The sequence below is a fragment of the Oncorhynchus gorbuscha genome, linkage group LG15 (genome assembly GCF_021184085.1).
Source record: "Oncorhynchus gorbuscha isolate QuinsamMale2020 ecotype Even-year linkage group LG15, OgorEven_v1.0, whole genome shotgun sequence".
NCBI lineage: Eukaryota > Metazoa > Chordata > Actinopteri > Salmoniformes > Salmonidae > Oncorhynchus > Oncorhynchus gorbuscha.
The window spans coordinates 67,121,106-67,135,448 of NC_060187.1; the positions used below are offsets into that span (position 1 = coordinate 67,121,106).

At 44.2% G+C, this 14,343-nt stretch overlaps 1 protein-coding gene across 5 annotated transcripts in view; it reads left to right on the forward strand.

Moving 5' to 3' along the window:
* LOC123997829 (transcriptional repressor p66-beta-like) overlaps window positions 1-11,633 on the forward strand; it is a 19,034-nt gene extending 7,401 nt beyond the window's left edge. Inside the window, exons 2-11 of one of the 5 annotated variants that reach the window (XM_046302415.1) lie at window positions 2,133-2,536; window positions 2,647-2,776; window positions 3,157-3,288; window positions 5,762-5,890; window positions 6,255-6,431; window positions 6,868-7,243; window positions 7,390-7,589; window positions 7,747-7,857; window positions 8,706-8,943; window positions 9,852-11,633. In XM_046302415.1, the coding sequence (XP_046158371.1) occupies window positions 2,139-2,536; window positions 2,647-2,776; window positions 3,157-3,288; window positions 5,762-5,890; window positions 6,255-6,431; window positions 6,868-7,243; window positions 7,390-7,589; window positions 7,747-7,857; window positions 8,706-8,943; window positions 9,852-9,988 (2,028 nt within the window). In that variant the 5' untranslated portion in view covers window positions 2,133-2,138 and the 3' untranslated portion in view covers window positions 9,989-11,633. Of the gene's footprint in view, window positions 1-2,132; window positions 2,537-2,646; window positions 2,777-3,156; window positions 3,289-5,761; window positions 5,912-6,254; window positions 6,432-6,867; window positions 7,244-7,389; window positions 7,590-7,746; window positions 7,858-8,705; window positions 8,944-9,851 lie in introns of all 5 variants that reach the window. The other 4 variants (XM_046302416.1, XM_046302414.1, XM_046302412.1 and 1 more) reach the window with 4 other exon arrangements.
* The last annotated feature ends 2,710 nt before the right edge of the window (window positions 11,634-14,343 follow it).

Genomic DNA, 14,343 nt, shown 5'->3' on the forward strand with positions numbered 1-14,343 from the left:
CTCTCCAACTTCTTCAAGCGTATCATTGGTCGAAGTTGCAGGGCAAACTAACTCCCTGTGGCACAACCTACATTGTCTGCCTGTGCATCCTCAACCAACCTTTGTATGACTCAAGTGTGTCAAATACAATCGGATTTGCACACACACACACAGTGAACCATTTCAGGGCCTGATAGAGGACATGACATATGAATTAATTGACCGTCTCTATGCACATGTGTGTGCATGTATAAGTCATCATATGTGCCCATGCATGTTACAGTAACACACACACACAGTATAGTATACATCCATATAGATACATAAAAGCCCTCAAGCATGTTCTGTCTTGGATACATATCATATTACATACCCCTTCAACTCAGACTGGAGAAGGTTAAGAAGGAAAACATGTGTGTGTGTGCCTTTTTCTGTACCTGCAACCATGTTAAAAGACAGAAAATATTTCTCCCATTGTTTTCTGTTAGCTTTGATGGAAATATGAACTTTTAGGATAGAAGTATGAATAGTTATTATTGGAATTGTAACAGTTGTTACACATGCTTATTTGACTCTTAATTCAATAGGATAGCTGTGTGTGCTGTACTGTGTTAGCCTGCTGCTAGTCTATGGTTATGGGACAGGGGTAATGACCGATAACTGTTAGCGCTGTCTGAGGTGGCAAAACAAACAATATGGGAGAGCAGCAGACCTGTCAGCTATCCTTCACTGTGGCTGCTGCAACATTTTTCCATTGAAAATGAGCAACTTATTATAAGCTGAGGAATTTTGATCAGTCGAAAGGGTCCCACAGGTATGCTGGCCCATGTTGACTCCAATGCTTCCCACAGTTGTGTCAAGTTGGCTGGATGTCCTTTGGGTGGTGGACCATTCTTGATACACATAGGAACTGTTGAGTGTGAAAAACCCAGCAGTGTTGCAGTTCTTGATACACTCAAACCAGTGCGCCTGGCACCTACTACCATACCCTGTTCAAAGGCACTTACATATTTTGCATTGCCCATTCACCCTCTGAATGGCGCATACATTTACAATCCATGTCTCAAGACTTAAAAATCCTTCTTTAATCTGTTTCTTCCCGTTCATCTACACTGATTTGAAGTGGATTTAACAGGTGACATCAATAAGGGATCATGGCTTTCATTTCGATTCACCTGGTCAGTCAATGTCATTGAAAGAGCAGGTGATCCTAGTGTTTTGTACACTCAGTGTTTTACTCTATTCAGTTTGTCATGTTAATGGACATGTATCCACCCTGGGGTGCATGCTAATCGTCATTAGCATGCTAACCGAAACCCATGCTATGTCAATCAGACTAACAGGCCAATTCTCTAGCTATCCTTTTTCGTTTTTCATCGTTTTTTTGTATGTTAAACTAGCTGGATAGCTTGATGAATACCATTTACACTTACGAGCTTAGAATAGTGACGAAAAAATTTGCTAAATCTAGTTATCCTTATGTCTGCATTGCCATTGTTGACTTGACTGACAGTAGGTTGAGTTCTTTGTTGCTCGTTTGTTAGCTGACAAATTCCAGTACCAATGTGTCAGTCAACAGGCAACAAAAAGCTATAGGAGATGAGTAAATAAATGGGGAAATTTAGGTTTTAAATTCATATGCTATTCATGGCCATATTGCTCCAGTGTCTCATACCCTACTCCGTTGCCAGCAATATTGTCTCCAAAAATTGCTAGTGTATCATTAGCTCAAGTATGCCCACTGTACGTACAAGTGAAGATATTTTCTTTCTTTGCTTGAGTAGAGGTGTTCATTGTTTTTGTGTTTGAGTTGCACATTTCAATATATGTCATAATCATATTTGTTTTATCTTAGTGTAACAGTATAGCTTCCGTCCCTCTCCTCGCCCCCAACCTGGGCTCGAACCAGGGACCCTCTGCACACATCAACCACAGTCACTCACCAAGCATCGTTACCCATCGCTCCATGGGTAACGATGCAGAGCAAGTGACGTCACCGACTAAAACACTACTATCGCACACCACCGCTAACTAGCTAGCCATTTCACATCGGCCACATTAGGACAAATAATCACAGCTAACTTAAGAGATTTCCTACGTACTCCTCTCCATCCCTTTATCCCCGTCTCTCTCTCTCTCTTTCATTCATCCAGTCCAGTATGGAGCGACTGAATGAGGAGGCGATGCGGCTGAGCCTGCTGAAGCGAGGCCTGGACTCCTCCTCGCCTGCAGGCGGCGCCACGAGCAGTGAGCGAGATGAGCTGCTCTCCAAACGCATCAAGATGGAGGGCCACCAAGCCATGGAGCGCCTCAAGATGCTGGCCTATCTGAAACGCAAGGACCTGGCCGGCCTGGAGGGGGGAGGATTGGGAGGGGTCTCAGGAGCCGGGGCCCTAAGGGGTGAGGTCAAGGGTCATGGGTCTTCAGGGGGAGGGGCTTATGAGGAGAAGACCAATGGGAGCCTCCGTGGTCAGGTTGTGGGAGCCCATGGCATGGTGGGAAAGAGCGGGAAGGAGAACATGGGCGAGGAGCCAGTGGATTTCAGCGCCCGGAAAGGGTGAGTGGAGGAGAGAGGGGGAGTACAAGAGGATAGGAGGGAAAATAGAAATCCTTGTTACAATTAAGAATCAGTCAGTCAGAGTTCAAAGTGTGTGTGTTCCTCCACAGTGACACGGACCGGGAGCGACACACACCCTCCCCTGATGTGATCGTCCTGTCAGACAATGAGGCGTCCAGTCCAAGAGGGCCCAGCCAAGGGGAAGAACGCCTGAGGGCAGCGAACCTGGAGATGTTTAAGGTGTGTGTTTGTGTGTGTTACAGCACATATTAGCGCAGTCTTGACAAATGTTGAAGTATGTGCATATTGTCTTTTTATGTGTATGAGTGTTAGAATAGTGCATAGTTGTATAGAGTTAATACATTCATTTAAAAAAAATACATTGTGGACCACTCGGATAGTTTTGAGACACTGTAGGCAAACAGTACAGATATTAATTTGGTATTAGCTATAATACATTATATAATCTATACATCACTGGTATCAGCTATAACACAATCTATACACAAAAACCAAGTACAATAGATAAAATGTTTTATAGTTGTATATGTGGGTATGGAGTGAAATGGCATAAGTGGGTACAGTATGTGTGCTCATTTGTTTCTATGTGTGTGGTTCAGGGTAAGACAGGGGAGGAGAGGCAAAAGATGATCAGGACTCTGAGAGAGGAGCTGAGGCTGGAGGAGGCCAGGCTGGTGCTCCTGAAGAAGCTGAGGCAGAGCCAGATGCAGAAGGAGAACCTGGTGCAGAAGGTCAGTCATTCACCCACCCAATGCTGTCCCATCCATCCTCTATACTCATCTGCTTCAGTCATTCACTCGCTCATCCCTCTGGCATCCACTGCTCACTCTGTCACACTCTCAGCCACCGCACTCATCCCTCTCTCTCTCAGCCACTGCACTCATCCCTCTCTTACTCTCTCATCCACCACACTCAACCCTCTCTTATTCTCTCAGCCACCGCACTCATCACTCTCTCACTCACTCATCCACCACACTCAACCCTCTCTTATTCTCTCAGCCACCGCACTCATCACTCTCTTACTCTCTCATCCACCACACTCAACCCTCTCTTATTCTCTCAGCCACCGCACTCATCACTCTCTTACTCTCTCATCCACCACACTCAACCCTCTCTTATTCTCTCAGCCACCGCACTCATCACTCTCTTACTCTCTCATCCACCACACTCAACCCTCTCTTATTCTCTCAGCCACCGCACTCATCACTCTCTTACTCTCTCATCTCATCCACCACACTCAACCCTCTCTTATTCTCTCAGCCACCGCACTCATCACTCTCTTACTCTCTCATCCACCACACTCAACCCTCTCTTATTCTCTCAGCCACCGCACTCATCACTCTCTCACTCACTCATCCACCACACTCAACCCTCTCTTATTCTCTCAGCCACCGCACTCATCACTCTCTCACTCACTCATCCACCACACTCAACCCTCTCTTATTCTCTCAGCCACCGCACTCATCACTCTCTCACTCACTCATCCTTTTCTCACTGACTTACTGCTTTTGCATTAACACATTACACTCGGGGGAATTGGCCTGTACGGATAGGGCCTAAACATAGAAAAAGAAGCATATGCATAACCATTGTAGCAATTGAAAGGGAACACTTTAGAGATTATGGGGAAACAAACAGTTCCCCTGACACAAGAATCCAAACATTACGCTGTTCATTTGATCTGCATTTGACATTTCTTGTACTTTCTGCACCATTTGTTGATAAAGAAATATGGAAATACTCTGTACACATTCAATAACACAATGAGAATATCCATGCATCATTTGGGGTAGATGCAGTATAAGACAAAACAATTTCAGGGTCAGAGGTCAAATTGATGTCTCCAAGTTGCTACACACCACACCTATGTGTGCACAATTCCTAAGCACCCTTGTATTTTTTGGGTTTGGAACACAGCCCCGCATCCACACCATCACACAATTACTGTTAATGCATTGCAAAAATGGTCCATTACAAATTGCAATCAGGGTTAGGTGTGCATATTTGAATGAGTATTATATTGCCAACATGAGTAGCGAAGTTCTATAATCTGATTTTTAGTGTTAGGCTTTCACAAGGCACTTCAGAGGAACAGAATTTTTGGTGCGCATGGAATGGAGCCATGGGTGCATTCGGGTGCTAATTCACGGATCATTTTCTTCACATTACGCTCGAATATAGGCTCCTTCTGTTCAGAACAACAACCCAGGGTATGACGCTGTAATTGTACATCAAACATAACAATCATTAATGCCAAAGTAACCCAATTGGCGCGAAGGATGGGGGCATCTTGTTGCAGGTGGTGCTCCCGCTTGGAATGTCTGTCAGTTGATTCCCATGTCATGTGTTGCTGCCATGCTATGTTGTCGTCTTAGGTCTCTCTTTATGTAGTGTTGTGGTGTCTCTTGTTGTGTGTTTTGTCCTATTTTTATTTCATCTATTTTTATTTTTAATCCCAGCCCCCTGTCACGACTCTTACCGAAGGTGGCTCCCCTTCCTGTTCGGGTGGCTGTCGTCGTCACCGGCCTACTAGCTGCCACTGATCCCTTTTCCCTTTTCTGTTTATTGGTTTCACCTGTTTTGTGTGTAGGCTGATTAGTCGGGCTATGTTAGCCAGTAGGCCCGCCTGCTCCTTGTGCGGGATTGTTTTGTGTTGCTCTGAGCACGTTCGATGTTGACGTGTCTCGTTTGTGGGTTTTTCTCCGGGCTGTTTGAGTCCCTGTGTTTGGGGCATTTGTTTTGTGTGCGCCCTGTGTTTCGTGGGGTGGCTTATGTTCGCCGTGTGTGTAAATAGCACTACCCTGTACTATCTGCTTCCTGCGCCTGACTTTGCACCCACTACACCCAGAGCGTTATACCTCCATCCCCGCAGGAAGCCTTTTGCCTTTTGGTAGGCAGTCATTGTAAATAAGAATTTGTTCTTAACTGACTTGCTTAGTTAAATAGAGGTTAAACAAAATTAAAATGAAATATACCGCTTTAAAATGGATACCCAGAGCTCTGACATAATGTATAGTATATTATTATACTGCTATCCAATTAATGCGCATATCAGTGACCAAATCTGCTATATTCACCCAATATAGAGTGAAAAGGGCTTACCTATAAGTTGCTTAGGATAAAAGTGTCAGGTAAATAACCTTATTACATTAGTATTATTCTATGTTTGACCCCTCTATCACCTCTACCCTCCATCCCCCTCAGGTCCCTGTGGTCCAGAACACAGCATCTGCCCTCCAGAGCGGTGCCGTCCACGGTGCTCAGAGCATGAGCAAGATGTCTGGCCGCCCTGGCCACCACACCCCAGAGCCCCAGAACCATCGCACTGCACAGGTGGGCTACAGCATTGCACAGGTGGGCTACAGTACTGATTCTCTTTGGGTTCCCTTTGTGCCTTGGGTCGGTCACAATGCAAGTTGGGCAGGCGCAAGGAAGCAAAAGTTGGGGGATGGGATTGAACAATGATTTTTAATATTTTGCTTGAGAACCATCTCACAATAAAGCAGTCTACTGTTTCAATAATAGCACAGTGGTGCCATCTCGTGGTATGAAGAGGTATAACCCTCTTAAATAATCGCTGGTGAATATGAGCAGGAAAATGACATGACACTGAAAACTGACAAAAACCACCATCCATGTCCTATTTATGATCTTTTTCTCCTTCTCTTCCTCCTTCTTCTCCTCTTTCCTCCCCCAGGGTCACTCGGTGATCAGGTCAGCCACCAACAGCTCCATGTCTCAGATGATGATGTCACAGAGCAGGGTGATGGCGCCCAACCCTACCCAGCTGCAGGGCCAGAGGCTGGCACAGCAGAAGCAGGGTGGCATGCGCTCCTCGACTGCCAGCTCTAACAACGCCATTAGCTACCAGCAGGTAAAACCCCAATATCATCCCTGTTATTGGTCATAATCATCATAGAGCAGTGGAAAAAAATGAAATAAGAGTATAGATTATTATAGGGGATAATACTAATTTTTTGAAAGATAATTAGAAAATACTATTTTATTGATTAAATTGTATTTATTGGTTCTCTCAAACTAAAGGGATAGTTTACCCAAATTACAAAATCACATATTGGGTTCCTTAATCTGTAAGCAGTCTATGGACAGGGTATGCCCATAGAAAAAGTGCTGGGAAAGTTTGAATACCACTGTCATAGAGGTTCAAAATCAGTTGCTTCCACTCAGATGCTAGGTTTTGAGGGTTGTTATATCATTTTTAGCAGATAAATGTAGCTGTCGTGCCATCGGACTTAAACGTAAAACCACTGTTCTGAATGACGGGTATGGTTCTCTGTGTTTACTTGCAGTCTTCCACCCAGCAGGTGGCAGCTTCTCAGCGCTCTGGCTCCTCCTCCTCCTCTGCCATCTACATGAACCTGACCCAAATGCAGGCGGCCGGAGCCGCGGGAGGAGTCAGCGGGGTGTCGGGGGTGGGGGCGGTCAGCCCCTCAGCCACACACAGCCCAGGGGGGACATCGGTGGGCTCCTCCATGGCAGACACAGCCAGCAGTCAGGCAGCTGCCAAACTTGCCCTGAGGAAGCAGTTGGAGAAAACCCTGCTGGAGATCCCTCCTCCCAAGCCGCCAGCGCCGCTCCTCCACTTCCTGCCGTCAGCGGCCAACAGCGAGTTTATCTACATGGTGGGCCTGGAGGAGGTTGTGCAGAGTGTCATTGACAGTCAGGGTAAGGGAAGGAACTGGAACCCTTTTGCTGATGGCTAGCTAGCCATTTGTCCTGCGCACAACCATCAAACCAACAATGTTATCAGATGAGTCGGTTTGGAATTGGGCTCTTCCCCCCTCATTGAACTCTTATGGCTCTCTCTTTAGGTAAACTGCGTTTGCCCTCCTCCATGGAGCCCTTCTCGTGTGCCCAGTGCAAGACGGACTTCACCCCTCACTGGAAGCAGGAGAAGGGTGGGCGCATACTTTGCGAGACCTGTATGTCGTCCAATCAGAAGAAGGCACTGAAGGCCGAGCACACCAATAGGCTGAAGAACGCCTTCGTTAAGGCTCTACAGCAGGAGCAGGTCAGCATTCCATTGGCTTCCCGTTGCTCTGTTCAGGCAACCATTGTTTATAGGGTGTGTGTGTGTGTGTGTGTGTGTGTGTGTGTGTGTGTGTGTGTGTGTGTGTGTGTGTGTGTGTGTGTGTGTGTGTAACCATATTTTACTGAATGTGTCACAGGAGATTGAGCAGAGAATCCAGTTGCAAGCCGCTCTTGCCACCAGTTCAGCTCAAACTGTTCCAAGCGTCAGTAAGGCTGAGTCTATGAGCAGACATCACACACACAGACAGGTATGTCACTGTCACCGCTGTTAGTAAGTGCTACCTGCTGCAACAGACGCCCTGTCATCTAGCACTGTTCTGCAAAGTTGATGAAAGGTCCAATTGTAACAGCTGCGTAATGGATACTTGATCAATCTTTTTTTAATTGATCAAATATTGACTGAATTGTAGCTCATAAACCACATAAACCTCTCTCTTGTGTAATATTAAACCCCCTATTTATGAGATTTGGTTGTACATTTTCGGGAGCGACTGGCTGTGTTACTTTGTAAACACTTCAAATTAATTGAATCTGAACTTTTTAAACTTCAAAATCTACCACCGTCTTATGCAATGATCACTTTCTCTTCTGTCTTTAATCCCCGTCTAAGGGTGGGCGTTAAAATAGATGTATATCAAAAAACACATATGCCATTGTTGACATTTTGAACTGGACTGGCATGTGTTTGAGTGGTCGTTAAAAAGCAATCGCAAAATCAATTGGGAAGTGTATTTACAAGCAAGGGTTGGAATGTACATTGCTTTCACGTGGTCCTCTGTAGCTCAGTTGGTAGAGCATGGTGCTTGCTGTGCCAGAATAGTGTGTTCGATTCCTGGGACCACCCATACTTAAAATGTATGCACGCATGACTGTAAGTTGCTTTGGTAAAAAGTGTCTCCTAATTGGCATATATTATTTTGAAATAAATCCATCCAGCGAAGATTATGTGACAAAAACAGGGGTAAAATGGCTGCAAAAAGGGGAATCCTGAGGTAGGCGGGGAATGTGCATTGATACTTTCAACCATCATCAGGATGTCCTGTGCTGACAAATGGACTCTCCATCTGATATATGTATATGTGTGTGTGACCTCCAGGCGCCTCAGCCCCAGGTGACCCAGTCACAGGCCTCCCTCCAACGGGGTCTGTCTGGCTCGGCCCGGGGCGTACTCTCCAACTTCGCCCAGGCCTCCCAGCTCTCGGTGGCCAGCAGCCTGCTGGGCATGACTGGAAAGCGCAGTGGACAGCTGGGCACTAGTGGGCACAGCCGGGCACAGCAGCAGCAGCAGCAGCAGCAGCATCACGACAACCGCCGCCAGCTCTACAGCATCCCTGGTGAGTAAACAGACCAGGGCTTGGGATGGGACTGAGTTCAGCCAAATAACTTTATAGACCAGCGGCTGATGATGGGACTGAGATCAGCCAAATAACTTTATAGACCAGCGGCTGAGGATGGGACTGAGATCAGCCAAATAACTTTATAGACCAGCGGCTGAGGATGGGACTGAGATCAGCCAAATAACTTTATAGACCAGCGGCTGAGGATGGGACTGAGATCAGCCAAATAACTTTATAGACCAGCGGCTGAGGATGGGACTGAGATCAGCCAAATAACTTTATAGACCAGGGGCTGAGGATGGGACTGAGATCAGCCAAATAACTTTATAGACCAGGGGCTGAGGATGGGACTGAGATCAGCCAAATAACTTTATAGGCTGAGGATGGGACTGAGATCAGCCAAATAACTTTATAGACCAGCGGCTGATGATGGGACTGAGATCAGCTAAATAACTTTATAGACCAGGGGCTGAGGATGGGACTGAGATCAGCCAAAGAACTTTATAGACCAGGGGCTGAGGATGGGACTGAGATCAGCTAAAGAACTTTATAGACCAGGGGCTGAGAATGGGACTGAGATCAGCCAAATAACTTTATAGACCAGGGGCTGAGAATGGGACTGAGATCAGCCAAATAACTTTATAGACCAGGGGCTGAGGATGGGACTGAGATCAGCCAAAGAACTTTATAGACCAGGGGCTGAGGATGGGACTGAGATCAGCTAAAAACTTTATAGACCAGAGGTTGGGCTGGGGTTGGGACGGAAATCAGCCATACAACTGTATGGACCAGGGGTTGGGATGGGGCTGAGATTAGCCAAATAACTTTATAGACCAGGTGATGGGGCTGAGGCAGCCTTTTCTGACAGTCTCACACTGCCTCCCTCCCTCTTCCTCCCTCTCCAGGGGTGAACATTGCCTACCTGAACCCAGGCAATGTGGTCGGTCACAAGGGGTCCAGCCTGGCTGACCGCCAGAGGGAATACCTGCTGGACATGATCCCGCCTCGCTCCATATCCCAGTCCATCAGCGGACAGAAATGAACCTCACCCCGCCCCGACGCAATACCACAACCCTTCCCCCACACCACACCTCAACCCCCATCGCATGCAGTGCCTGTTAGTGTGCCTACCAAACTAACCTGTATGAAGAACACAATCAACGAGTCAAAAGAGGCCACCAGACTCTGAAATGACTTTTCATTTGAACGTGATGCAAACCCCTTTTAATTCCTCTTGTTATTAATATCGTCATTAGTGCTATGGATGTTGTTACTACATTGCCGCTACCAGTTATGAGCGTGCCCATCTTTGTGGAGAACCCCTGTCTTTATATGCTTGTGGCAGTGTCCCGAGTGTGGGGGTGTCTTTTGTTTTGGATTTATGTGCTTGTTTTTGAAGCAATATTTTGTCTCGCTTGAGCTTTCCTTACCAAACTCAAGTCTTTGTTATGTCTGGAATTACCAAGCTATCTTTTTGAGAACTGCAGCACTCTGAAATCCCTGCTCTTTCTCTGATTTCTGAATTCAACCATCACCCTGTTTTTCCACATTTGGCTGTGAATTATTGGAAGAGAAATTCTACCAGACCGGCCAAACCTTTGTTTTAAAAAGGTGATTGTGATGGTTTAACTTTGACCTGACTCTCTCAAGCCTTTGAGCTTGAGCTTTCTTCAAAGATTTGTGGGGAGAAAAGAGGATGATTGAGACCCTGGGGTTGTCTGAAACAATGCCTTTCTAACTGATTGTTGAAACAAGGATGGATACATATCCCACAAAGAGAGACAGCCCAATGCACCATCTGGACTTGGATTGGATGCACCGCTGAAAAAATACTACTCCCATTGGATATGAAGGCACAGAAACTGAACCTATAGCAGAGTTGCCCTGTATCCTTTCACCTTTTCATCTGAGGCAGCCTGGGGGCTGTAGTTCAGAAGTGATGGAATTGAGGAGTTAGTATCCTAAAGCATATATAATTGATGGGGTATTGATTGGAGAGATCGTTTAGAGGGATTTGATTGGATGAGAGCGCATGTGAACATACTGAGAGATCAGGTGAATAAGGTTTTTATTTAATTGGAGAGGATACAGGTATTGGATTTGGTGGGAGGGATCATCCTTAGACTCAAAATCTAAGGCGTTTCCCATAGGACCATGGTGTGTACTTATTTAGGAGTGGGAATGGGGGGGAAGAGACACAGGGGTTCCCTCCCCTGTTTTCATCTCTTAGCTAATAGGATTTGCTATTGTTCACTCTACCCTGTCATTCAAAGTTATGGATTCCGTTTAGATGCTATTTGAACTTTCTTATGTCAACATTATCCCCATGGTGTCTGGGAGGCATTTGAAAACGGTCAGGGAGAGTGGCTAGCTCGCTATTAGCTTTAAACCTGCTCTAAGCTATTTAGCCTGCTCTAAGCTATTTAGATGTTTTGTGTCTTCTGAAGTGTTTGCGTATCTGAAAGGTACTTTGAACAGGAGACAATAAATAAATACAGAATGACAAATGCAACTTGAATATCTACATAAATCAAACAGTTCTATAGAAAGAGATATTTACAGGATATACAGTACCAGTCAAAGGTTTGGACATACCTACTCATTCAAGGGTTTTTCTTTATTTTTACTATTTCCTTGTAAAAATAAAGAAAAAGACTATGAAACAACACAATGGAACCATGTAGTAACCACAAAAAGTGTCAAACAAATCAAATTATATTTGAGATTCTTCAAAGTAGCCACTCTTTGCCTTGATGACAGCTTTGCACATTCTTAGCATTCTCTCAACCAGCTTCACCTGAAATACTTTTCCAGCAGTCTTGAAAGAGTTTCCACATATGCTGAGCACTTGTTGGCTGCTTTTCCTTCAATCTGCGGTCCAACTCATCCCAAACCATCTCAATTGGGTTTAGGTCGGGTGATTGTGGAGGCCAGGTCATCTGATGCAGTACTCCATCACTCTCTTTCTTGGTCAAATAGCCCTTACACAGCCTGTAGATGTGTTTTGGGTCATTGTCCTGTTGAAAAACAAATGAGTCCCACTAAGCGCAAACCAGATGGGATGGTGTATCGCTATACAATGCTGTGGGAGCCATGCTGGTTAAGTGTGCCTTGAATTCTAAATAAATCACTGACAGTGTCACCAGCAAAGCAAACCCACACCATCACACCACCTCCTCCATGCTTCATGGTGGGAACCACACATGCAGAGATCATCTGTCCACCTACTCTGTGTCTCACAAAGACATGGTGGTTGGAACCAAAAATCTTAAATTTGGACACATCAGACCAGTCTCTTCTGAACAGTTGATGTTGAGATGTGTCTGTTACTTGAACTCTGTGAAGTATTTATTTGGTATGCAATCTGAGGCTGGTAACTGTAATGAACTTATCCTCTGCAGCAGAGGTAACTCTGGGTCTTCCTTTCCTGTGGTGGTCCTCATGAGAGCCAATTTCATCATATCGCTTGATGGTTTTTGTGACTGCACTTTAAGAAACTTTAAAAGTTCTTGGAATGTTCTGGATTGACTGACCTTCATGTCTTAAAGTAATGATAGACTGCCGCGTCTCTTTGCTTATTTGAGCTGTTCTTGCCATAACATGGACTTGGTCTTTTACCAAATAGGGCTATCTTCAGTATACCAACCCTATCTTGTCACAACACAACTGATTAGCTCAAATGCGTTACGAAGGAAATAAATGAACTTTTAACAAGGCACACCTGTTAATTGAAATGCATTCCAGGTGACTAACTCATGAAGCTGGTTGAGAGAATGCCAAGCGTGTGCAAAGCTGTCATCAAGGCGAAGGGTGACTACTCTGATGAATCTCAAATCTCAAATATATTGTGATTTGTTTAACACTTTTGGTTACTACATGATTTCACATGTGTTATTTCATAGTTTTCATGTCTTCACTATTATTATACAATGTAGAAAATAGTCAAATCAAAGAAAAACCCTGGAATGAGTAGGTGTGTCCAAACATTTGACTGGTACTGTACATGATGGGTTATGGCAATGCACAGGACTGTACATGCAGAGCACTTAGGTACAGAGAGTAGGGATATTGTTTCTGTCCACCAGGAATCCAGGGTGAATTGATTGATTATTATTGAATTGATTATTGTTCCATCTCATGATAATTGTGGCTCTATTTCATCAATGCCTGATGTTGAATTATTTCAGGATCAGATTGGGAAGTAACAAATAGTAGTGCATCCAATTTAAAGCAGCAGGAAATAGTAATTCCAATTTAATTTTCTTCTTGCAAGCAGGAGTTGCCTGGTTATTGCCTCTTATACCCTGCAGTTTTAAAACATAACATTAAACATATTACCAGAGAGCAGTGGATTACTCCTTGCCCTTTTTGATAAACTTCAAAAACAGGTGCAATATTTTGAGACACAGGGAAGACAAAGTTCATTCAAGTATTTGTGCTGAATGTTACTATTTTATCCATTTATTATCCCAACTAGTTAGGTAGCCTTACTCCCATATACAGTAGTATAAGCACTATTTTTGTTGCACCCAGATGGAACAGATGTTGTATTGGCCGTGTTCAGTAAGCACCAAACTGAAGCAAATATTTTAAACAGAGGTAGTACTACCTGCACTTGTCCTATAGGGGCGTTCATTTCTGTTGTCCGTCTGAAAACCTTTCCTACTGTTCGTGCCGAATGAACACGACCCAGGGTTTGCAGTAGTCCAATAACACAGCTAGATCACTGTTTGGGATGGACAACAGTGACCCATGGATGATTTTCAGCCTCACTGTTTTTGATAGTTATCTTTGTCCTCTTTGTTGTATGTATGCGTTATGGAATTACTTCATCATCAATATTTCTCTCTTTCTCAAACTATGCCAGATGCATCATTTTAACATTTTTGTTTTAAAGAAAGTAAAGAAAAAAAACACAGGAAAAATAGCATTTTCAGATGTCATTTTTGTAAGGTTTCAAACATTTAAAAAACTACATTTTGCTGACCTGTCTATTCAATTTAATTTCTAACAATTTTTTTACAAACAAACGGGGGAAAAGAAAAATCAAGAAATATAAGAAATACTTTAAGAAATTGTCAGGTAATATTATCTTGAACGGCTGTAGTTATAATAATGATCTATTTATTGTACATATGCGTTCCTCCTTTGTGGAATAAGACACATTGAATTCAAGGTGGGTATGCATTGTATAGAAAAACTAACAAAAAGCCATGGATATTGTGAAGCTTGTCATTTTGTTTATTGATCACTGTATATTCCTGTGCCACAAATGTGCAAAAATGTGTGGGGTTTTTCTATTTACTATCAAAAGCATTCTCAACTTTCTATATCTTGTTTTCTAGTACTTAGAGGCAGTAGGATCATCTTTTATGAAGAGTTGTTTGATCTATCCCA